At 36.9% G+C, this 25,156-nt stretch overlaps 1 protein-coding gene across 1 annotated transcript; it reads right to left on the reverse strand.

The window, feature by feature from the left end:
* Positions 1–1,592: 1,592 nt before the first annotated feature.
* LOC117655142 (1-aminocyclopropane-1-carboxylate synthase-like protein 1) lies at positions 1,593–24,792 on the reverse strand. The gene is made up of 14 exons (XM_034402272.3): positions 24,459–24,792; positions 20,544–20,603; positions 20,132–20,202; positions 18,642–18,711; positions 17,510–17,576; positions 16,560–16,657; positions 16,147–16,224; positions 12,138–12,238; positions 10,564–10,650; positions 8,352–8,397; positions 6,707–6,848; positions 5,611–5,753; positions 4,497–4,650; positions 1,593–3,029 (listed from the first exon to the last, which is right to left on the reverse strand). Exons 1-14 carry the CDS (start codon positions 24,624–24,626, stop codon positions 2,848–2,850), a joined length of 1,467 nt encoding a protein of 488 aa, XP_034258163.1. The 5' UTR covers positions 24,627–24,792; the 3' UTR covers positions 1,593–2,847.
* Positions 24,793–25,156: the final 364 nt, after the last annotated feature.

The raw sequence follows: 25,156 nt of genomic DNA on the forward strand, positions 1-25,156 counted from the left end.
AAATAGACTAAAGCAGTGTTTTTTAAATCTTTACCAAGGACCCCCTTTAAATACCTTTTGTGGACATGGACAATGGCCACAAACCACGTCGTGTTCCCCCCATCGACATTGTGTCTCCCCAGGGGTCAGCAGACCACAGACTGAGAGCCACTAGACTAAAGAATAGAAAATTAATCTACAGTGCTCTGGGACTATAGAATTCAAACAGGCAAGCAGGCACTTCAGACTTGGCAGTTGTTGATAAGAAATAAAAAGGTCTATATGGTGGACATGTTAGTACCTGGTGATAGTGGAAGAGAAAGAACTGGAGAAAATCCACAAAAATACAAAAACCTACAAATATAATTATTGGCAAAAGAAAGAAAATATAATACCAATACTAATAGGTGTCTTTAATGCAATCCCAAAACATCTGCAGCACCACTTGAATATATTGGAATTGACAAAATCACCATCAGTTAATTGCAAAGGCACCTCTTATTTGGAACAGCTTATATGATGTGGCAATACTTTTTAACACTATCAATGCAGATATCCTCAAAAATTCTGTTTTCTATGCAGAAGAAAAACTGATGATAAACCATTTCTACCCATTGATTCCATTTTTTTTCATTGTGGAATGAAATAGAATACTGAAGTTGAAATAAGAATATTGCATTCAGCAATATCCGATTTAATGTTGTGTTTGTAACACTACTATTTTCTAAGACCTTGGTTAGTGCTGCAGTTCCACCAACCAAGCTTGCATAAAACAGAATGCAAAATAAGCAAAAGCCAGCTAGATCCACATTTGGCAGCAACATCAACTTTCAATGGAGGTTCAGGGAAAGATTCATTCCAAATTATTCATACATATTTTGATACATCCAAAATGCCTATTTTTTGCACCTCACTTTTCAGGTATATAAACCAAGTCTAGCATATGACTATAATGATATAAATAAACAATCAAATTTTTCAGCTTTCCACAAAGTCCTTTGCTAGCTTGAGTAACATGGAAGTTTGCACTTGGTGTAATAGACAAAGTACTGCAGAGTGAATTGATACCCCAATGATGTCCCACTTATGAAATCATAAATGCTGATATTAATCTACATTAGCAGTCATTGCTGAAACATTGTATCATAAAAGACATGATCACATGCTAAGTTAACACTTTCAGTGGAGATTTCATACCTATTTGATGTTATCCAGTAATTGCCCAGATTTTTCTTGCCTAACTAGGACAATTCTAATATTGACACTGACAGATAACTTCATCTGATAAAATAGGTATCTGGTAGTAGTCTGGCATCAAAAGGAATCTTCATTTTAACTAGCCTGTTTCATTTTGATGAAACATTTGGAAAATATTGATTCTATCATTTAACAACCTTGTTTTTTACCTTCCGCTATTTCAGCATATTAGCCTTCAACTTTTATGTGTTTAATATCTGTGCATTACTATAAACATATTTGGTGTAGTATAAACTTTTTAAAAAATTAAAATGTACATAAACATTTTAAAAATAAAAACAAATTTTTGGTTAACAATATACGGTAATTTATTCAAGCAGCACGTCTGAAATGAATTGAAGATGCAACACAAGGAATTGCAGCCGAACAATTTATTACAGTAAATTAGTGATCTTTAGATTTTACCAACCTAAGATCCAACTTCTCTATATTTAAGATGTAATACCTATTGTAAAAAAGGAAGAGTAGAATTGGTTCTCCATTGCATTGCTGAAAGGTACATTTTATATGCAACTTAAGTAAACAATTTTTTGAGCAAATCACATGTGTGTTTAACATTATGCAGTAAAACTGTTTAAAATCCTAGTAGGCATAAAGTTGTCTTGATTCTTATTTTAGTCAGAATGTTTTGAAGTTATTACGGGTAATCTTCAGACAATTGGAACTGAGAACTCCATTGTTATGTGAAATGACAGTAAAGCATTACATGATCAGATTGTTTAGTAATGGCAATTTTAGCAGTTTCAATTGCTGTTGTTAACTGAGGACTTCATGTAATTGTGACTTCTGACTTCCTGCCAGTTTTCCAATTCACTTTGTTTGTGAAAAACTGGCAAAGTACATCAGAAATTGCGATCACATGACCATGACTCAATGTGATGCAATCATGATCCCAGATCCTGTGATAGCTGGAGCTGTGGTGCAAAACAAATAGAACTGTTTCCAGAAGAACAGCATAACATACAAGGACACTTATAGAACTGAACGATAACCAGAAAAATTGAACTTTCTTAGAAAGCAAAATGCAGTACACGTCAAGAAAACTAACTTTCAGTGTTTTAAAACATTTGGTTTTAACATTTTACAAATAAAGGGATCAATACAAAGTCCACAATATGTTATTAACAATTGTATTCACACATGCTTGACTTGATATTAGTGAAACTCAAATATTGCAAAGTAAGATAGTAATATGGACTAATGGGAATTATTATTAAAATAAAATGAAATTCTGCCAGCATAAATTCATATAAAATATGTAAAAGCAATTTTAAACAGATTGAAAATGAATGAAATGTGGTAATTGTTCACCAGCACACCTACTTTCCCCCAACTGTTTGTTTACCAGTAGAAGCATTGTTTTAAGCCTTGGAACCTGTCTTAAAGAAACACATTGAGAAATGGTTGTTTTCCAATATAAATTTAACACTTCAGTTAAGAGAAACCTCATTAAGGAAGTTAATCATTCCCAGATATAATAGTCCTTATTTTAAATTAATAACCATAAATTACAAAGTACAAGGTAAAAGCTATATTCAGGTTATATAAAGAGAAAAGAAAGGGAGTCAAATGATGCATAAAAACGGGTTATTTATGTTGTCAGTCCAGATTTTAGAAAACAGCTATTTTCTTTAGCTGTGAATAACCCTCTGACATATCATCCACTGGTGTATTTATGACGTTAGCAGAAACATTGTCATCTGACTCAGTACATTTGTTTCCTTCAGGAGATGAACAAAGAGTAACAGGTTCATCCATTTTATCACAAAGCAATTGTTGAAGTCTCTGAATGCCTATAAAAACAAAGAGAATAATCAACTTTAGAGAATGCATTTATATCAAGATTGTCTTTGTGCATTCAACAAAAAGCAAATCTAAAATTAATGTATTGGTATGAGGAACACAGATGTGCAATATAAAATTCCAGGTTCATTAGATTAGACTAAACAGGCTTATTCCAATAGATAAAGTCTCTCATCATACAGAAGTATTGGAAATGAAATGTAAACAATTCTTCACCCAGAAAATTCTAAATTATAAGTTACAGCACTGATCTGAAACTGATCATATCACCTTCAATTATATCCCAATATTAATTTTTTTCCAAAACCTTTTTAGAAAACAATAATTAACTTTTCAAATTCTGTTGACTTATTTTTAGTAAATACAAATTAAGGATTCAGAAAAACATCCAATTAGTATAATCAAGTAGTATGATCTTTATTTACAATTCTTACTTCATTTACAGCACTAATCAATTTTCTCTACAATTTTTTTCTCAAATGATCAAGAAAGATCAAATACTGTATTTTTCGGACTATAAGACACTCTGGACTATAAGATGCACCTAGCTATTGGGGAAGAAAACAAGAAAAAAAAATTGCCTCTGCCTTCCAGCAATTTGCCTCTTTGCAGCAAACAGCCTGGTCAGTTTCAGCACAGCCTGATTAAGCACCTGCAGCTGATTGGTGGTTGGATCTGCCTCCCGAAATACCGCCTATCAGCTATTCCAGGCTGTGGAGATCAGCACCTCCCATTGTCACCGTTGCTGGCCATTGCTGCTGCTGCCAATCGCCTCCTCCACACAACCCATTTTCAGCCTCTGCGTATCTCATTTCCCCCCTCTGCACACCCCATTTTTAGCCCATTCCAGATGGCAGAGATAGGTGGCGGCAGGCATCCCCCCTGCATGGAATGGGCCAAAAATGGGGTGCGTGGAGGCCAAAAACAGAGCGTGTAGAGGCCAAAAATGGGACGCACAGAGGACAAAGATGGGGCGTGCGGAGGTGGCAGCAGCGATGGGCAGTAATTATCTCCGCAGCCAGAACAGCTGATAGGCAGTATTCTGGGAGGCAGATCCAACCACCAATCAGCTGCACATGCTAAATCAGGCTGTGCTGAAGCTGACCAGATTGTTTGCTGCAAGGAGGCAAATTGCTTGGAGGCAGAGGCCGAAGGATGGGGGCCGGTGGATGAGCGGGGCTTTGGCAACATTCGCTGTATAAGACGCACAGACATTTCCACCCACTTTGGGGGAGGGGGAAGTGTGTTTTATACACTGAAAAATACAGTACATCATAACAAAAATAGATACATTAAAATATTTTTCATTATATGTTTGTGCTCTTTTGAATGAACAATAGAGTAAGATATCAAACTATATTTTCTGCTTGAGTCTTGATGTGTCTAGTTGATATCAGGAATGGAAGTTGCATAAATGGAAAAAGAATCATAATGATTTTATAGAACTCAAAACTTACACAAAATAATCTTATGTACAGAATCTGAGAAAATTATTCTAAACCATCCAGGTTCGTAACAGCAGAAGGCCTTCCCAGGACTAATAAGAAGTTTTTCGTCAAGAATCTTCATCCATAAATCAATTTCAGCTTCAAATGTCTGTGTTTTTAAAAACTAAAACAACAACAACATGAATTGTACTATATTAAATTATAATTAACATAATAAACACCTTATATGAAAAGAATAAAAAGATAAAGAATTTATTTTCCACCTTTATTATTGTTATGAATAACTCAAGATGGCAAACATACCTAATATTTCTTCTTTCTATTTTCCCCACAACAATCCTATGAGGTAGGTTTTGCTCAAGAGACTGGCCCAAAGTCACCCAGCTCACTTTCATGCCTAAGGCAGGACTAGAACTCATGGCCTCCTGGTTTCTTGCCTGACAGCACTTAGACCTATATACTGCTTTACAGCCCTCTCTAAGTGGTTTAGAGTCAACATATTGCCCCCAATAATTTGGGTCCTCATTTTACCCACATTGGAAGAATGGAAGGCTGAGGCAACCTTGAGCCTGGTGAAATCTTAATCGCTAGACCAAACTGGTTCTGATCTGATCAAAGTTTTCAATTAATTTACCTATCAATGAATTCCCAGATTTCCAACTTTTTCCCTAACTTAGAGCATTACATAAATGTACTATTAAGGGTATATGTTATGATTCTGCATGCTCATCACTATACGTAAGGATAATACCACCTTAGGAGTTTAACTAAAATACAAAATGTTTTGTTTTAAAATGTTTTGTTTTAAAATGTTAACAAATGCAAAATTTCATTAAATACTCTAAATATGAATGTAGAACAAGACCACTTTAACTATTTGTGGGTTTTCTTTCTGAAGATTGTAACATTTCCAAAATGTCCATAGTGAAAAATTTTGTGGTATTTCATGTTCAAACTGTTTTGAAATAAAGTATTTTATACATCACTGCCTCAAAATATGATTGATATAGAAACATCAACTATCATTTTAAAATATCAATATTTTCATCCTTATTTTTCAAATGGCCAATAGAACTTATTTTCTTCAATCAATACTTTTTATTCTTTTATTTCTTTTACATACCTTCCTGAAATCAGCCCACACATATAACCCTCCTGAGCTTTTTAAAACAGGTATTCCAATATCTGCAAGGCCATCCACAAGAATGTTTTGAGCTTCTTTTAATCTTTTTTTATTTATTGGGAAAAAGACATTATCCAGCCAGTCTGTCAAAACAATACAAATGATAATGCATTTTTATTTCCTGTTCTTTATACTATGTCAAACTCGATCGTGTCGCGTGATGTATCGTGTCATTTTTTGCCTTTGCAGAGCCGGAGTGGAATTTATACACTGTCTTCTACCTTAGGTTTTATCACAGACGAAAATAGGAAGAAGCAGAAAAAACTTGGCAGTTTTCATGTAGCATACTTACATTTTCAAAATACATACTCTAAAAAACTTTTCTAGTTTTTCAATTTAATGTCCAATTTTTCCATCGCTTTATAATCTGGTTTTTCAGTGAGAATTTTAGAGTGTAAACAGGGATGTGAGAGAATTTTTGATAGGTCATGGTTTTAAATGTAACTGCTTAGCTTCAAAAAGGGACTCATGCTATTGGGGGATTAAGTAATCTGACATTTTAACATACTTGTTAAGTATTTTTCTAATTATGATCACTAACATGGATAGTATCAACCAATAAGTGACAAATTAATGGTACTAGAAAAAATACAGTTGGTTTTAGCTGGATTTTAGTGTGAATTTTGGTTACATAACTTGCTATTGAATACAATAATGCTTGAGAAATCATACTTTGGTCACAGTTAGGGTGATATTTTTTTTAAAAAAATTCAATAGCTATTGTTCTAAAGATCAAAGTTTATTTTTATTTTATTTGGCTTTTGAATCATTGTTGACTCTAGTAGCTACATAGACAAGCCCCTACAACTTTCTTGCAGGATTTCAGAAATGGTTTGCCTTTGCTTCCTTCCCAGGGCTGAGAGAGAGAGAAATTGAATCAAAGCCACCCTTGCTGGTTTTGTGTCTAAGGCAGAACTAGAATTCAGACTCCTGATTTCTAGCCTAATACTTTGACCATAACACCAAACTGGCTCTATGTTCATTATTTAGATGCTGTTTGTGAGAATCTGTAGTAACATTTTCAGGTTTGTCTAACCTCTGTCTTTAAGGATTTGTTGGAGAACATGCTGTACAGGGCCAGAACATCCATGAAAAACCACAAGCTGATTAACTGCCTTCCTGATGTAATGGTTTCTGGTGTATAATATTCCAACTCGAATACCACACATGCCAAAATCCTAGAAGGGAGAGGTAAATAAAGAACAATGTAATTTCAAATCCCCTTAAAATGGCAGTTTCCCCATGCATATCCGTAAGTAAATCAATATTCAGAATTTCTAATTCTGATAAAATATGGAATTTCTCAAATTTCATTTATATAATCCAAAAGTTTACATTTTAAAAAATAAATTGTTACCTTTTTACGCATAAATAATTTAAAGCAGAATTTATTAATAACTTGCCCTGTTGATCTTATTAAATTAATAGCACTAGGCAATATTTTTGTTCACCACCTAGATCTTTAGAAAAAGAGAAAAAGAAAAACCCGACAGCTTCTGTCTGAAGGCAGGAATCTTTGAGTCTAGACCAGGGGTAAAATGCTCCCGGTTTGGACCGGATCGCCCGATCCGGTAGCAATGGTGGTGGGTGGTTCGGAGAACTGATAGCAAAAATCCCTGGGGCCCCCCATGTCCAGCTGAGCCGCATGATCATCAGAGGCTTTTTTTTTATTTTTAAAAGCATTTTTTCTACAACCTCTTCAGCCGAAAAGATGCTTTTAAAAGTAAAAAAAAAGCCTCTGATGATCGCGTGGCTCAGCTGGGATCCTTAGAGGCTTTTAAAAGCATTTTTTCTACAACCTCTTCGGCTGAAGAGGTTGTAGAAAAAATGTTTTTTTTTTTTTTTAAAAAAAGCCTCTGCCGATCAGGCAAGTCAGCTGGGATGTCAGAGGCTTTTAAAAGCATTTTTTTACAACCTCTTCAGCCAAAGAGGTTGTAGAAAAAATGGTTTTAAAAGTAAAAGTAAAAAAAAAAAAAAAAAAAAAAGTTGGCCACGCCCACTCAATCATATTACCACCACCACCAACATGCCACACCAACAGAACCGGTAGTAACAAATTTTACATTTCACCACTGGTCTAGACTACCTAATGCAGACTTAGCAGCTTTGGGAGGGCAAAACAAGTTATTTTCATAGTATCAGAGCTTTAGCAGCAGACAAATATTATTATTAACAACAAATAACCATGAAGATGACATAGAAATATATGCTTTCTTAACTGCATTTGAAAGAAGTATTATACCCAGAAATATATGCACATTTGCACAGCATTCTAGGGGTAGGCATAAGGAAAGGTCAAATTCTAAAATGTGGAATCAAAATGCAAGAAAAGCTGCTTACATATTTGCATGCAGACTGCGATATAAATGCACACAAATTTTTTTGTGAAAAATTGAGGGAAGGGAAGTCATCTTACAACTTTCTTTGAGGATGCTTTTGATTTTTTTTAGATTAAAGAGATTAAACTATGCTTTGATTTTAATTAGAATGCCTAGGTTCCACTAGAAACTGTCTGTCATACCACTGTAAGAGACAAAAAGTCTGAATTCCAGATTTACCAATAGCAGTATCATTAATAATTTCTACCATGCAAACTGAATAGTATGGGAGAGGAAAATTTGACACTTCAAGTACTCAGGTACATATTGAATACACATTAATATCAAGTATTTCTAACCTACCTTGCTAAATCCCCACATAAAATGGGTTCGATCTGGATCAGGTAAACTAAAAAGAAATATTCACAAAGAATTAATATATTCTTTTTATAAAATCTTTAGTTATAAGGACAATTATACCCTGGTAGAGAAAATCTATTAGTTACAAGTGGCCTCATTACGCATAGGAATTACAAAGGAGGTTTGTAATTATAATTATCAATTGAAGATATATAAAACCCTGTAATGAGATTGCAAATAATAAAATTGTACCTTCTGCAGAAATTAGTGCAAGTTTGATATTTTGGAATTATAGATGGTCCTTATTTAATGACGACAATAATATAGCTTTATGATAGTGAACTGTATTCTGTTTATGAGCTTTGATTATATAAGTGGTCCTTGCTTAATAAAGTACTCATTCAGCAACTGTTCGAATTTACAATGAGTTGTGGTGACAACTGGAACTTGTACTTAAATGTTGAGTTGTCCCACAGACACATGATCACAATTTGTGACTTCTCTTGCTGGATTCCCAGAAGCGAAGTCAATGGGGAAGCCAGCAGAAAGACCTTACAATAATGTAAGGTCTTTGCTTAAAAATTGGCAACTGGAACTGCTGTTGCTAAGTGCCTGGTTTTTCGGTTTACAACTGTATTACTTAATGATGGTGTTTCTAATCCCAAACACTGTAGCTGAGTGAGGATTACTTATATTTTGTCTGAGAATGTGCAATGCTATAAAAACACAGGAAAACAATTATTTCAAATAAATAAAAACTTATAATAGGTCTATAAGATATGTAGAGGGTCCTCGTGTTTTCCAGCATTTTTATACATCTTTCCTGCTCTTATGGCTAATACACTTTTGCTATCCTGAGCATATTATAAGGCACATTATCACTGCTGAAACTTCTCATCTTCATCCTATTCCATCCATCCACCCACCTATACATAACATATTCCAGTTCCAGGATTGAATATGACAGTAGACAGTTCCAATCAAAGATGGGGTAACTTTGATTTAAAGAGGTTTGCTTGCCATGTTGCAATAAGCATAAGGATGAAGCAATGTATTAGGACTTCGTCATATTAGGGCTTAATGAAAAATTTCTTTGCACAAAAGAGTGTTAAATCATAAACATAGTATTGAAGAGTGTATGGTATATTTTATAAAAAAATAATGAATTTGACAAAAGAGATTTTCTATTGAGCATCAGTCTGGATAGATCTTAAAGCTACTATACTGTATATAATTACCTACATTTCAATGGTTGATGAGACCTTTGCCGGATGAGAATTACAACCTATTCTACATAAGGAATGCAGACACTTGAGATGTATCCAAAAATTAAAACAGGTAGAGAATACAGCAACTAGACTGCTAACTACAATAAGAAGTTTTGCTAATTGCTTATTGACATTAGTATTAATCTTTAAACCTTTAAAACATTATGGATCTGACAGCAAAGTCTTTTGAATATGAATGCCCCTATTGTGAAGAACATTGAACTAGCCATGGCAAAAATTTGTAATCAGACTTAATTTTAATATTAAATAATACATTTAATAACAAAGGTATTATTAAAATTCAAATATCAACTTTCTTGGGTTTTTTTACTTTATGTTTTGTTAGAATAGAAAGAGTGGGTAGAAAAGTCTACTAACTCTTGAATCATGATATTACATCAAATACTATTCTGGAAAAAGTATGTAGTGTTTCTCCACCTTGGCAAGTTTAAGAGGTGTGGACTTCAATTCCCAAAATTCTCCAGCTAGTCCACGCTTTTAAACTTGCAAAGATTGAAAAATACTGAGATAGCCATTGAGAAACGACTAGAGCCTAGAGCTTGAAATGACTAGCACGCATGTGCGGGGGAACCTTTACCTATCCATTGAGATGACCTTGGAGAAATTATCCAGAAGCTGTTAAAACACCAACAAGTTCAGAATATTCTCCCTCATTCCCCCAGGATGAGGGAAAAAGATTAGAAAGAGACTGACCCCCCCAACCCCCCCAAAATCTCTGGAGAATAAGAAGGGAGAAAGGAAAATTTCATAGGAAGTCTTGCAAAATTCTGTTATTCTAGTCTGTCTCAATAAAGGCGTCCTATGGAATTTGTTTCCTGACATAATCTGTCTTGTAGGCCTGATACATTTGGAGACAGAAAAACTATATATGAATATGGAAACACACATATATACATATCATAGATATTTAGAAAGTGTGTCCTTACCTCTTTAAGCTAAGGATGCTTGTAAATGTGGTATCACCATATACTGACAGCATGTAAATTTCATCCATTATTATATGTAACTCATACCTATATACAGAAAAGTATATAAGAATTCCTTAAAGTCTTCAAGTATTAATTTTGATCCATGAATTCATTACTTCATTCAGTAATTCTTAACATACTATCCGTAAGTCTAGTACCGTGTTTCTCCAAAAATAAGACCCTGTCTTATTTTTTTGAACCCTGAAATAAGTGCTTGGCCTTATTGCCATGCACTCAAAAGCCCGATTGGGCTTATTATTAGGGGATGTCTTATTTTGGGGAAAACAGAGTATTAAAAACATATTTAAAAACCCTTAGAAACTCTTACATTACACGATGAAAGTCACAACATATATAACAAACTGAATTCTTTATTCTAATATTCCCAGACATTCAGAAGTCTGCTACGGATAGAAATATTCCTGAATTTCTGGAAATGTATTGACAGCTACTTAATATTTTTCTAAAAACTGTTTCTTGGAAAAATTCTGTTAACTGGTTTTTTTATTTCTAATGTCAAATGCAGTCCCACATTTCTAAAGACATATAAATAGAAAAACACTAATTTTGAGGCTTAAAAAGCTTAGAAATTTTTTAAATTATTTCTACTCTAGTCACTGAATAAAAAAAATCACAGAAAGATGGAAGGTAGCATTATAGGGTTTACATTTACAGCTTGTAGAACCATTATTCCATTAAATATTTCTGAAAAAAATAATTCATTTGTTGCTTGATGTCGTCTGCAGCACAATGCCTGTCTATTTTTGATGGGTTTAAAATATTATCACTATCTTTGTTATCTAGTTTTTGTACTAATGGTCTTTCTGTTTCCTCCTCTTTTTTTGGTCTCTCTGACTATAAATCAATAAATTTAAAATTTCACTGGATGTAAGACAAAAAATTGTGGATATATTTAAAGATATAGTGTATAAATTAATTAACTATAAGAATGTATTCAAAGACAATTAACTATTTGAATATACTGCAATTTTTGTTTTAAACCAAACACCCTTCTTTGCGAAAGATATAGATATATTTATTCATATACCATATAGCTTTCTATTTACTGGTTTTAAAATATTTTAAAATCTCTAATTTTAAAATTAGAGACTTTTCGCAATCCCCAATTCATAAATTGCTATCAAAATACTTCTGAAATCAAGAGTTTAATATATTACACACTACTATTACTATTGATTTTGGCAATGACCATTATTCAATTTCTGACATATATATGTATATATGCATACATACATCAGGCATTTGAGTTTTAACAAGAGTAACCTTGCCCTGGCAATGCCTACATTAATAATCGCTGTTATGTTTTCATAAATTACTGTAGTTATTGAAGAATTCTTAGTTTCTTCACAAAACTTAGAAGATAAATTATTGCCCCAATATACTTCCTAAGTAGGCCAGATAATCATATTTAGCACTTGCCAAATGAAAGGAAATTGCCAAAATCATTTTCTTAATTGAAATAATGCATTATGGAAAATTAAAGCCCAAATAAATAGCGCTAGGACGCAAACCTGTGCGCAAACTCTAGACATTCTGTCAGTAACTGTGCTGGGTAAATGTCCCCTAATGGATTGTGAGGGTTGATCAGGATTAATGCTCTGACTCGGATGCCCTGAAAAAAGAAAAACTGATAGTCGGAGACGCCAACATGACGTCAAGCATACTTGCAGACGGAGTCTGCAACACTGCCATCCTTCATTAAAAGTGTCACTCATGTATGGAAAACAATAGACTGTTTACATGCATATTTATTCCTGCAACAGCATTCTTTGCAATTTAAGAAAATGATCTTAAAATTGCAGCATTTTTTCTCTTAGTAGTTTTCATCCTCAATGGCTAAAAAGATAAATTTCAGAAAAATTCAAGAACAGATATTTTATATCAATTAAAACAGGCACTTCAACCATATTCCATTCACCTAGTTATAGCCTACAAGAACATTTTTATTTTTAATTGATTCTAGATTAAAAACAATGAATGAAACAACTGAAAATAAAAACTGAAAACTTTCTGTATTTTTTCAAATGGCAATAATTTTAGTAATCAAAAGAAGGAAAATACATAATATTCCACAAAAATATACAGTCGGCTACTGAAACTGTTAGTTATTTTATTGTTAGTAAGAATTCTATTGGATTTAAAAAGATCGTGTGAAGTTTTCACACTTTCATCGCAATCCTGATACAGAAATATGCCGTTCCAATGACTCATAGTACCTCACCAGGAAGCGAATGTGGCTTGCAATCATTAAATACCAATAAAAATTAAAATAATAAATAACTTTAAATTAGTTTGAAATTGAAAAAGATGGGGCCAAGGGAACAAGATGCCCATGGGGGGGGGGGTGTCTTAATCTAGTCCATTAATCCAGAATGACACCCCACTTTGGAGCCCCAAGCCAGTTCTTCAAACTCTTTCAGAAGGCCAGAAGAGTGGTTACAAATTTCACAAGGGATGCGGACTGCATATAGTTCTAAAGGACAGGAGCCATAGCAGAAAAAGTTCTCCTGGATCCCAGCCAGTTGGAATTACTTGGTATGTCTGCAGCTTGCCTCTTCTGCCAGCATGGGTGGGGCAGGCCAATCCCTTTGGGGTGAGATGGTTTCTCAGATAGCCAGGAGCCATGCAATGAAGGGCTTTAAAGGTGATAACCAACACTTGAATTGGACCTAAAAGCAATCTGGCAACCCTGGGCCACCCCAGGGACCTAAGAACTGACATGCAGCTGCATTCTGCATTAGATGTAACTTCCAAATACTCTTCAAGGGTAGCCCCCGGGGGAGCTTTCAAAATCCACTGCCACTGGTTTGCTTGTGGGTGTGCATGCGTGCCGCTTCTCCGTGCAGGTGGGGGGAGCCTCCCACCTACTGATTCACCTGATCCGGGGCGAACTCGTAGCAACCCACCACTGGTAGCCCCCCTCCTCCACCAAGAGCCTGTTGCAGTAGTCCAAGAATGAGATTATCAGACTTGAGTAACTGACTGCAGGGACTCCCAATCCAGGAAGGAGCTCAACAAAATTGTGCAAAGGCTCTCCCAGCTACGACTGCCACCTGCTCTTTTGAGTCCATTCCAGAAGATCCCCAAATTACACACTGGGTCTGTCTGTGGTGATGCAACTCCATCCAGAAATGTTAAAGTTCCAGGTCTCTAAGCTCCACCCACCCAAAGCCACAGGGTCTTCCCAGGGTTCAGCTGAAACCTGTTGTCCCACATCCAGACACCCACAGTCTTCGGGCACCATGAAAGGGCAATGCATTTGAGTCACTGGGGATGGAGATTTAAAGTTGAGTATCACCAGAATACTGATGGCACCTCATTCCATGGTGGCAGATGATCTCACCCAGTGGATTCATATATACATTTAAAAGGAGTGTGTTGTGACTTCGACTCCCGAGCCTGTCCTCATGGAGGAAGAGGACTCAGAAGGTGAGGGGGAGGAACTGGCAAGGCCTCCCTCTCCAGGACCTTCCTCTCTGGTAATGCCTCAAGGTCCATCTGAAGGCCAGGAGGAACAGCCTGGGATGTGCCAGGAGGAAGGCATTTCGGAGCACCCATTGATAGAGAGTGATACTGATGAATCCTGGCTTGATCCCAGGCAGCGTCGGAGGGAGAAGCGTGCACAGCAAAGGAAGAGGTGTGGGAGGACCATGGATTGAACTGAGTCACTGAGCCACGCCCCACAAGGAATAAAAGGGGGTGTGATTGCTCGGCAGGCTTTGTGACGGACAAACGTTTAAACTCTAAAGAGTCACATCGTGAATCCTGCACTTCGGCTCAGATATATTTTGGACTAAACTCTTGTGGATAATTTGTCGCTCTGGAACCGGACTGCAAATAAGGCCTCTTCTACTTTTTGGGAATACTAATTGGATTTGGCAGGCATTTTACAAGTAGCTGCTAGAACTCTCGTCTACCAGGAATTCTGGTCTGTTTATACAATACATTATTGGCAGGGGTGTTGGATATTGCATTTGTCTGTGTGAGGATGGGGGACAGAACAGAGTGGAGCGTGCAGTGCAATGAGCAAACCATAAAGGAGCAGCTGTGGTCTGGGTCTCTTACTCACTATTAACAGTGACTAGGACCTGCCTTGGAGAAAAGAGCCAAACTATCACAAGATTGTACTGACCAGACCCAAAAAGATACCATGGTCAATGTATTGAAGGCCACTGAAAAGTCAAGGATCCTCATGCCAGAGTTCATCCAAAGTGACCACTACTTTTTCTGTCTCATAACCATGCCTAAATCCTGACTGGAAAGGGTCGAGATAATCTGTTTCATCCAGGACCCTCTGAAGCTGCCAAGCCACCACACCTTTTCTACTATCTTTTCTAAAAAGGGAAGATGGAAATTGGAGAAAAATTGTCCAGACAGGTGAGATCAAGAGATGGTTTTCTGAGGACGGGGGAAACCAGAGCTTTCTTGAAAGGTCTTAGAAACCCCTCTGCAGTTAAGAATCTGCCTGAATCACCAGGCAGTCAACAAGTTCTAAAAGCTTTCATTAAGCAGGAGGGACAGAGATTTAATTGAGAAGTCACTGCACTGACAGCATCAAGGGCCCTGTTCATTTCCCCAGGTCCAACAGGATCAAACCATTCTCAAATATAACCAGATAAGACCTTTCTCCAGGCATCTCTAATAGAACTGGTATCATTGGTCCAAGTAGAAACCACTTTGTCCATCAAGTATTCAAAAAATTTCCCTGCATGGCCTGATGATGATCACCTGTCTGAGGAGGGATCAAGTGATCTTGAACAGGGTTGCCAGGCAACACTATAGATTCAGAGAGGGTGGAGAAATAATGGTGTTACACTGCTATTTCTGCCACAAGGTAGGCCTTAATAACAGCTCTAAATTGTATCTGGTCAGATTCATCCCTTGTTTTCCTCCAGTGGTACTTCAGATTTCTTTCAGCGTTTTTCAGAAGCTAGAGCTTCTCCGTGAACTATGAGGAGTATAGGGTTAAGAGAGTCACACAGGCATAATTGCTAAACTTCCTATTAATACTTTATCCTTTAGGATATTTTTTAAATTTAAAACAAATTAAGTTGAAAGACTGCTTACTAAAAAGCATCTACCAGGCACCATTGTTTTATTACTTTTGAAAATAAAAGTGGTGTGCAAAAGCTGCATAGTAGTTTGTTTGGAAATATCCTCTCCCATATCTTTGGAAATAAAGGTACACTGAATAATAGGATCATCCTAAAGATAGTAGGAAAGGTAGCGTTAGTAACGTATTTTGTGCCTGGCCATATTCAACTATTTGGAGAAAGCACTCATGACATATTCTTGAAATTTCAAATGTGCCTACAGGGCTAATAGGCTGAGCAGAATAGGGGTAATATAGGAAGGGTAAAGATAATGAAACATTTCTCAATCAATTCCCCACTTTTCAACACATTTGCCTCTCTTGTATTTTAGCAGATGTATTTTACCAGAAAGGTTAAAATCATTTTACAAATAATATTCATCTACAATTACCGGTAGAATATGAAGTTCAAACAAAAATATTCCTACCTTTTTCCTGGCTCCCTTGTACGCAGCTTCTAATTTTTCAACTGTTAATTGAAAAGGCTGGCTTCCTTTGTCAGCTACCTAAAATTCAAAACTCTCAATGTTAGTAACTCAATAAGATATTGCAATTATTACTTTAAAAAATCCTGAACAAATTTGAGGAAACGTCAATGTAGTCAATGATTTAGGCATAAAGAAGCATGCTGGTAGAACTTCCCTCTGTTGAAAAGGGTAAATACAATGACACACTTCCTTATTTTTAATTGGGTTTTAATTGTATGTTTTTATCTGTTTATTTGTTTTTACCTGTGTTCGCCACCCTGAGTCCTTTCGGGAGAAGGGCGGCATATAAATACTTGCAAATAAATAAATAATTAAATAAATAAATAAATATTTATATTTAATTAAAAAAATACCTCACTGAATAATGGTACATGAATAGGTTGCATTCCACCATATAGCCAAGTTTTGGAATTTATGCCACCATAATATGGAGTTGGAATTAGATATCCATCTGTAAAAAAACAAACAAACAAAGGAAATCTTTTTTAGGAGACTTTTACTAGCTATTATAAGCACTATATTATTTTGCTTCATTTTAATTATTGTGTTCCATAAATCCTAATGGTTTTTCAATAAATACTATTTATGAATATGCTATTTATTAGCTAAGTAAACATTTTAGCAGTATTTTATCCTTTTTCATTTTTAAAACAAATAATTAAGTAATGAGAGTTTATTAGAATTATATTCAGGTATTTAAGAATGCAGACCAACTGTTTAATTTTAGCAGTGTTCTTTGAAAATAACATAAATAGTGTTGACTGTAAATATTACCTGACCGAAAAAGTTACCTCTTTATATCAGCCAATGGAAAACATATGCTTTTAAAAAGACACCTCTGAAACTTATTACAGTAACATGTACTGCGTGAAAATCACACACACACAAACATATACTTTGTAAACATTCTGAATAATGCACCCTCTAAAAGCAGAACTCCGAGGCAGGTAGATTCCTCAAAAAACATGTTTATTGGATACATCATATCGGCACAGCTAGTGAAAATCAACTCTAAAAGTTTCCGTGGTTTTCCCCAACTTAAAAAAGCAAATATTTCAGATGTCACCTGTCACATTGTCCAATGAAAGCAGCCGGCAGGCTGCTTGGTCACTTCTCTCCTCCTTCAACTGCCGCCTGTTAGGATGACCTTGGTTCCCACAAGAAAACTTTTTGTTTTGACTATTAGCAAGCCTATCTATTTCCCCCTCCCTTCCCTCTCTCAGAGTTTGTGGCAACTATGAGGCTTCAGCCAGGTTCGCTTCAGAGTTGACATACATATATATACACACTAAAGCTGTCTTACCTCCAGGATCACACAACACAGTCGAAAGAGTTGCAAAGACAGCACAGCAGCCATTCATCACAATAATCTAGACAAATGCCAAGTTGCAGTTAACAACATTGGTAATCATTTGAAATACTAAGGGACCAGTCTAAAAACTATCACATCATGGTTTTAGATAGTATCTAATAATCCTTATGGCATTACAATGTCATTAAATTAAATATAATTAAATTAATTATATTTAATTATATAATTAAATATAATTAAATTAAATTATAAATTATAAAATGTCTGATAGATTATAATGTTATTTGAAATTATTAAGGGCTACAGGTAGTCCTTGCTTGCTGACCACAACTGGGACTCGCAACTCCATTGCTAGGTGCCGCGGTGGCCAAGTGAAAAATCATAACACGTGCCTATTTTATGATGTCACTTCCACTTTCATTATTAAATAACTACAGTCATTAAGCAAGATATCACATGACCACAATTCACAATTTCATTTCTGTGTTCTCTATAAATTTTGCTGGTTTGTGAAGCTTGCAAATGGTGGTCATGGAATGGTATGACAGCTATAAATGCTGGTTGTGAAGCAACCAATTGGTGATCATGTAACTGCAGGATGCTTTGACAATATTTAATGTGAGGATTGGTCGCAAAGCTGGTTTTGTTTTTACCAACCATTATAACTTTGAACAGTCCAGGAAGTCAGTAAGCAAGTACTACCTCTAAACTAATATTTCCACATTGTGTAACAATCGATAGGCAGTCATGGAGAATGCTATACTAATTTGATAGGAAAGTATGCTAAATAGGTAATGTGACGGTACCAGAGTTAAGAATGAAGATAATTCAAGCAAACAGAACATTTTCAGAAATGTTAAGAAGCCTGAATATTATTTCCAAATTATCATTATAAATATATCTATACTGGGACTGATTATCTGAAGAAGTTAGGAATCTAAAACTTATCTAAACAATTTAACATTGGTTTGAGCATAAAAATATTGTGATATATCCCAGCATATTTTCCAAACCAATTTAAAAGTAATAAATTTAATCAACTTTGTTAAAAATGACATTTTAGATAAGTTTCATCAAATGTTATCAACTATGAAGAAAGAAAAAAAATATCCTTGCATCTTACATGTTCTGGATCTAATGGTACTGAAGCATTTGCATATTCAGTAAGAAATTTGGCAATTTCTTCTCGGAAGCTAAAATTTAAAATTAATATATTTCCATAATTAACAAATTAACCAAATAATTTGCCACAACATTTTCATCTATTGTTATATGAAAAATCATACAGATAGCATTCAAACAATATATGGCAGGTTTTATCTGTTGAGCATAAATTTGATATACTGATTTTTATTTCAGAAAGCTTGATTTTAAATCTAGCAAAAAGAAGAGCCTGTAGTACAGTGGACTAAAGCACTGTTATTAACATCTGCTGCTTGCAATTACTGCAAGTTCAAATCTCACCAGGCTCAAGGTTGACTCAGCCTTCCATCCTTTCAAAGGTAGGTGAAATGAGGACCAAGATTGTGGAGGCAATAAGCTGACATTGTATAAATATACAAAAGTATGAAGGCTATTGCTTAATGCACTGTAAGCCGCCCTGAGTCTCCGGAGAAAGGCGGCATATAAATTAAAGCAAAAAAAAAAAAATACTCAAACAGTAATTAAAGTAAGAATTACAGTATAAGGAACACAATTTTATTTTAAAGTTGTTTGATCATAGATACCACCAAGAATTTGGATGAGAAAGTATTCCATGTTTAGAAAGATCTCATCCCAGAAGTATCAACTAAGTCCTAAGAAACTTTTCTAAGACATTGGCAGCTCACATCAGCAAGAATAGAGAAAACTTAAATTTTGCTTCATTTTCCCTCCTCTTTGAACCATCAGAAGTGAAAATATCTGTTACAGCATGATGTAGAAGTAAAACAAAGAAGAGCAAGAGATTACTACTCATGGATTTTTCAAAAGCATACTGAGGATGTTACCACAACTGCAGTTCTGAAAAATCTCTTGCAAAAGAAGGCCAAATCTTTCTGATCTCTTCAAATAGCAGTCATAGTGATACTCATAATGATAAGTATCATAGTGATAAGTACAATAGTTGTCAAATTTAAAATCAAATTTTTGGAACATACGAGAAATATATTTTCAGAAAAAACATTGAAGACATGTAATTATTAATTTTAAAATATTATGGTTTTTAATCATTTTTTTATGAATAGCCACTATTAAAAGTTCAATAATAGTTATTGAACGGTCATAGTCATTATTATAATTGCATAATGTAGAATAGGGCTGAAAAGCTGCTTAGGCTTCAAATTTGATGATGATAAATTAGAATGTAAACTGAAATCATCATATTTTTATCCAGCCTTTAATTTCAATATATCCACATTAAGAAAACCCACCAAACATTACTATTAGGAAATAATGGAATAGTCAACGGAATCCCGCCTCCCTGTCTTTTATTGTGTATCACACACATTGTGAAGGTAGAAATAGAAACCATACATTGTACCCTTTGGATTCCAGTTGGAATTAGAAATATAAATTAGTTAATTTGTTTGAAAACATGTTTTACAAATTGGGAAATGATTCTTCATACTGTACCTTTTAATGCCTTGGGTATCCGAGTATTGGAGTAAATGAGGCTCCAAATAATTCATATCAGGTTTCGAAAGCTATCCATTGTTATAAAGAAAGGGAGACAATACTTCTTATAAGTCACTTGATTCTATTGATTTACAGGGTCTTTTTAATACGGAAATTATCTCACTTACATGAACTCAGTTGATCTTACTTTTTTATAACTATATAGAACTTTACAAACTAACCTACAATTATATTCCATACATCAATTATCAATAGGAAGAAATTACAATACAGCAAAGAATGTGTGTCTATGATAATTATCTTTTTCCAATATTATTAGATTATTTAAACATAGTAAATCATAGCCACCAATCTGTCAAATATTTCAAAAATTTAGAAACCTGCACATTTAATAAGAATCCAAACTTACCCTTTCCTGTAGTAAATCAAAACAAAGCTTGTTCTCGCTTGTTCCAAAATTCAAAATGCCCTGAGAATAAAAGTAACAAATTCAGCACGTGACCAGTAACATCTTCTATTTCCATATGGCAAAATTTTAAAGGAATAAATTTTCGCATCAGAAATGTTGATCTACTAAACCAAAGAGCAATATGAAAATAATTTACGAATGTTTTATATTACCTGCCATAGGTGACAAGAAGCAATCAGTTATCTGATTCTCAAAGATAGCCAGCATTACAGGTAGACCTCAACTTACAACCACAGTTGAGACCAGAATTTATGTTGCTGAGAAATTTGTTAAGTGAATTTTGTCTCATTTTATGACTTTTTTTGTGACATTTGTTAACTGAATCACTGCAGTTGTTGAATTAGTAACATGGTTGTTAAGTGAATCTGGCTTCCCGATTGACTTTACTTGTCAGAAGGTCGTAAAAGGTGGTCACATGACCATTGGACACTGCAACCATCATAAATATGAACTAGTTGTCCAGCATCTGAATGTAAATCACATGACCATGGGGATGTTACAATGGTAGTGAAAAATGATCGTACGTCACTTCTTTTAGTGCCATTGTAACTTCCAATGGTCACTAAATGAACTGTTGTAAGGACTATCTGTATTTACTTTGTGCATTTTAAAATCAACTTATATAACTTTTCTTTTCCCTTCCCTACAAGCTTTTGCATAGACAATGCTGTCTTATGTATAGGTTCGGTAAGTATGTTCCAGTCCTAGACAACTGCTTTGCTGATTAAGAACATAGTGGATGTCAGACAAGGAAATAGTGGAACCAGACTTGATATTGAACCAGACTTGCATGATACTTAAGCTGAGCTGAAACAAACTGCAGCTGCTGCCAGTTCTCTCTTCTTGAATTTCTGGCTTGTTATAGCAGTTTTGCCTAGCCTGGTCCCTTTGAGATAATCCTACCATAACCACAATGGGAATAGAAATTCTACAAGTTTCGAAAGCACTAATTTGGGAAAAGCTGCAGTATTCATGGGTTTGCATCTTTTGGTCTTGAAAAGTGCTGCACATCTTATTCTGATAACTTGGAAGTAAAATAACTGCCTTATTTCTCCACTTCTAGAAAGAAAAGCTAGAGGTGCTTAAATCTCACATTTCCTGGCCTTTCTTTTGCCTTTACTCACATCATCTGGGGTAACTGAAACATCATTTCATTCCCTTGCCACTTCCCATCATTTATTTCTTATAGATATCTTTGTTCCCCAAATAGTTCAAAGCCATTATCTTCCCCCTGGTTCATTTGATTCACCCAATATCCTTACACCTGAACATGCATCGTTCATTCTAGCTTTTCCACTACCTACACACAACCCTCCCCTCCCCAAATTCTTCTTAAACTTCCGATAAAGCCCAGTCACCTTATCCAACCTGCTTACTCTTTTGTTTTCCCATCACATTACAAAAACATGGATTCACACATCTCTCTTAAATCTCAGCTTCCCTTGTTTCCTTGAAAATGTTATACCTTCTCGCCAAGAGCCCTTCCAACCGTAAGCCAGGGACCTCTGAAACCAACCTTTGGGACAACCATGACCTGGATGACTGAGAATCTCTAAAGATTCTTTTAGCTATACAATTTGAGATGAACACCCTTTGAATGGTGTGGGAGTAGGAATGGATTTCCAGGGGAAAAAATTGCAGACTACAGGAACCGTTTGCACTACTCAGGTGACCCCGAGGACACAGATAAACCTCCAACTGCTTCAAAGACCCTCTAAAGGGATGCAATGACCAGCTGTCTGCAAGGAATATAAATCCTTCCATTCCCCATTATCCTGTCAGAGCTGAAGAAGCTTCTTAGATGAGAAGTGAAACGTCTTCAAAAGAAAAAAACAAGAAAGTCCAGTTGCCTCCTGAAAAAATCACCTTTGGGACAACCATGACCTAGATGACTGAGAATCTCTACAGACTCTGAAACCTACCTACTATTTTATTTCCACAGAGGCTTTTCTTGAGAGAAATCTCCACTTAAAGATCATCAAGAAATCCAAATGCAATCCTTTTATTGCATTAACAGAGGGATACAATCAAGATCAAGTGAGGTACTAATACCACTCTATAAAGCCTTAATAAGACCATACCTAGAGTACTGCGTCCAATTTTGGTCACCACTATAATTTTGGTGATCACACTATAAAAGATGTTGAGACTCTAGAAAAAGTGCAGAGAAGAGCAATCAAGATGATTAGGGGACTGGAGGCTAAAAGATATGAAGAATGGTTGCAGGAACTGGGCACGGCTAGTCTCGCCTTGACTACTGCAACACTCTCTACATGGGGCTCCCCTTGAAGAGCACCCGGAGGCTCCAACTGGTCCAGAACGCAGCAGCACGGGTAGTGACGGGAGCAGCATGGCGCTCCCATGTAACATCGCTCCTGCATGAGCTGGCTCCCGGTGGTCTTCCTGGTGCGCTTCAAGGTGTTGGTTATCACCTTTAAAGTGCTCCATGTCATAGGGCCTAGCTATCTTTGAGACCGCCTGCTGCCACCGATGACCTCCCATCGACCCGTGCGCTCCCACAGAGAGGGCCTCCTCGGGGTGCCATCAGCCAAACAGTGCAGGCTGGTGACCCCCAGGGGGAGGGCCTCCTCTGTGGGGGCACCTACCTTCTGGAATCAGTTGCCCCCAGAGATAAGGAGAATCCATGACCTCAGTGCCTTCCGCCGTGCCCTTAAAACCTTTTTTTTCCAGCAAGCCGGGCTGGCCTAATTTTTTTTGTTTTTTTTTAAGTGTTTTTAATTGTTTTGTTTATCGTTTTTAATTAATGGGGCCAAATTTATATATATATATTTTAACTGTATTTTAATATTTGTATTTGATGTTTTTACTTGGCTGTTCACTGCCCTGAGTCCTCAGGGAGAAGGGCGGTATACAAATTCAAAATAAAATAAAATAAAATAAAATAAATAGTGAAGAGAAGGACCAGGGGAGACATGAGAGCAGTATTGAAATATTTGAGAGGCTGCCACAGAGAGGAAGGGGTCAAGTTATTTTCCAAGACACCTGAAAGCCAGACAAGGAATAATGGATGGAAACTAAACAAGGAAAGATTCAACCTGGAAATAAGGAGGAATTTTCTGACAGTGAGAGCAATCAACCAATGCAGGGGTCTGCAACCTTAAGCACTCAAATAGCCATTTGGACCCGTTTCCCATAGAAAAGAAAACACCTGGAGCCACAAAACCTGGGTGGGCGTGGCCAACTCGATGTCACTCACTTCCACCAGTCACATGACCCCCCCTAGCCACGCCTACCCAGCCGGTCATTAGGGCAGAGAACCAGTTGTTAAAAAACACCAGGAACCACAAAAACCTTTTGACATCTCTGTCTCTCCCCTCCCTCCCCATCCTCCTCTCCCCCTATCTCTGTATCTCTCTGTCTCTGCCCTGCCCACTTCTCCATCCCTTGCTGCCACCTTTACCTTCTCAGGCCAGGCAAGGAGTGACTAGGAGAGGAGGGTGAGGGGTCAGGCCAGTCAGTGGTGGGATCCCCTGACAGGGAGCCACAGCAGAGGGCCCAAAGAGCTGCATGCGGCCCTGGAACTGCAGATTGCTGACCCCTGAACCAGTGGAACCGAAGTTGCCTTCGGAAGTTGTGGGAGCTTCATCACTGGAAGCTTTCAAGAAGAGGCTGGACTGCCATTTGTTAGAAATGATGTAAGGTCTGCTTGGGCGGGAGTGGGGGGTTGGACTAGATGACCCACAAGGTCCCTTCCAACTCTGTTAATCTGTTATCCATCCTCAAAGACGACTTTTGTTTTCCCCTCCCCGAGCCCAACGTGATATGATGCGGCGCAAATATCCCAGGGCAGAGATCCTGCAAACCGTCGAGAGCGGTTCGAAACGTCGCGGTCACCTGAGGGTTTTGGTCCGCGTCGAAAGGGTCGTCGAGGTACCTATCGAAGCCTTTGTCCAGGAGGCCCTTGGTGCCATCGGCGATGCGGGCTCCGCGAGCGGATAGTTCTCCCTGACCGGGTCCTTCGCCGCCGCCAACGCTTGGCAAGCTTCCGCTGAAGTCGGTCATCCTGCGGCGGGGAAAGACGAAGGGCGAGGGCCTTGCCGGCCCGCTTGAGGATAACGCACGAAAGGAAGGAGTCAGTGACGGCGATGACACGTAAAGATGAGGCGACTCCGCCTCAGAAGCGGTGACGGCTCGTCTCAGGATGAACGCCTTTTTGAATGGCCGAGCCGGGTTTCTTTCCCGCCCAGTGGGCGTGGCCGAAGCTTCCGATTAGCCCGCCCCCTCACCTCTCGGCCTCGCTTCGTGGGGGGGTGTTGTCCCTATTTGTCCGTCCTGTGGAGACGCAGCGAGATGCTACGCAACGGGACGGCTTCTTCCCCGGCTTGTCTCTTCTGTTGCAGGGGGTGGGAAGTCTACCCCACCCAGATTAGTTCTTTCCTAGTCATAAGAGAATAAATGACACCTCCACCACCCTCAGCACTAAGAAAATACTGTAACTTCGTGGAAACCAGGCGCTCTTGAAATGGGTCGATCAACTTTGCAAAGCCTGAAGTTACATTTCGAGCATCTGATTGCTGGATTACGGTTGCTAT

The sequence above is a fragment of the Pantherophis guttatus genome, chromosome 4, assembly GCF_059756535.1.
Source record: "Pantherophis guttatus breed Tessera chromosome 4, ASM5975653v1, whole genome shotgun sequence".
NCBI lineage: Eukaryota > Metazoa > Chordata > Lepidosauria > Squamata > Colubridae > Pantherophis > Pantherophis guttatus.

What these genes read in the sequence shown, in the direction of transcription:
- LOC117655142 (XM_034402272.3), bottom strand. Translation starts at nt 24,626, where the DNA reads ATGACCGACTTCAGCGGAAGCTTGCCAAGCGTTGGCGGCGGCGAAGGA. An exon ending in GATACCCAAGGCATTAAAAG is followed by an intron (nt 18,712 to 20,131) that starts GTACAGTATGAA and finishes TTTAAATTTTAG; the next exon opens with CTTCCGAGAAGAAATTGCCA. An exon ending in TGTGGGCTGATTTCAGGAAG is followed by an intron (nt 4,651 to 5,610) that starts GTATGTAAAAGA and finishes TTGTTGTTTTAG; the next exon opens with TTTTTAAAAACACAGACATT.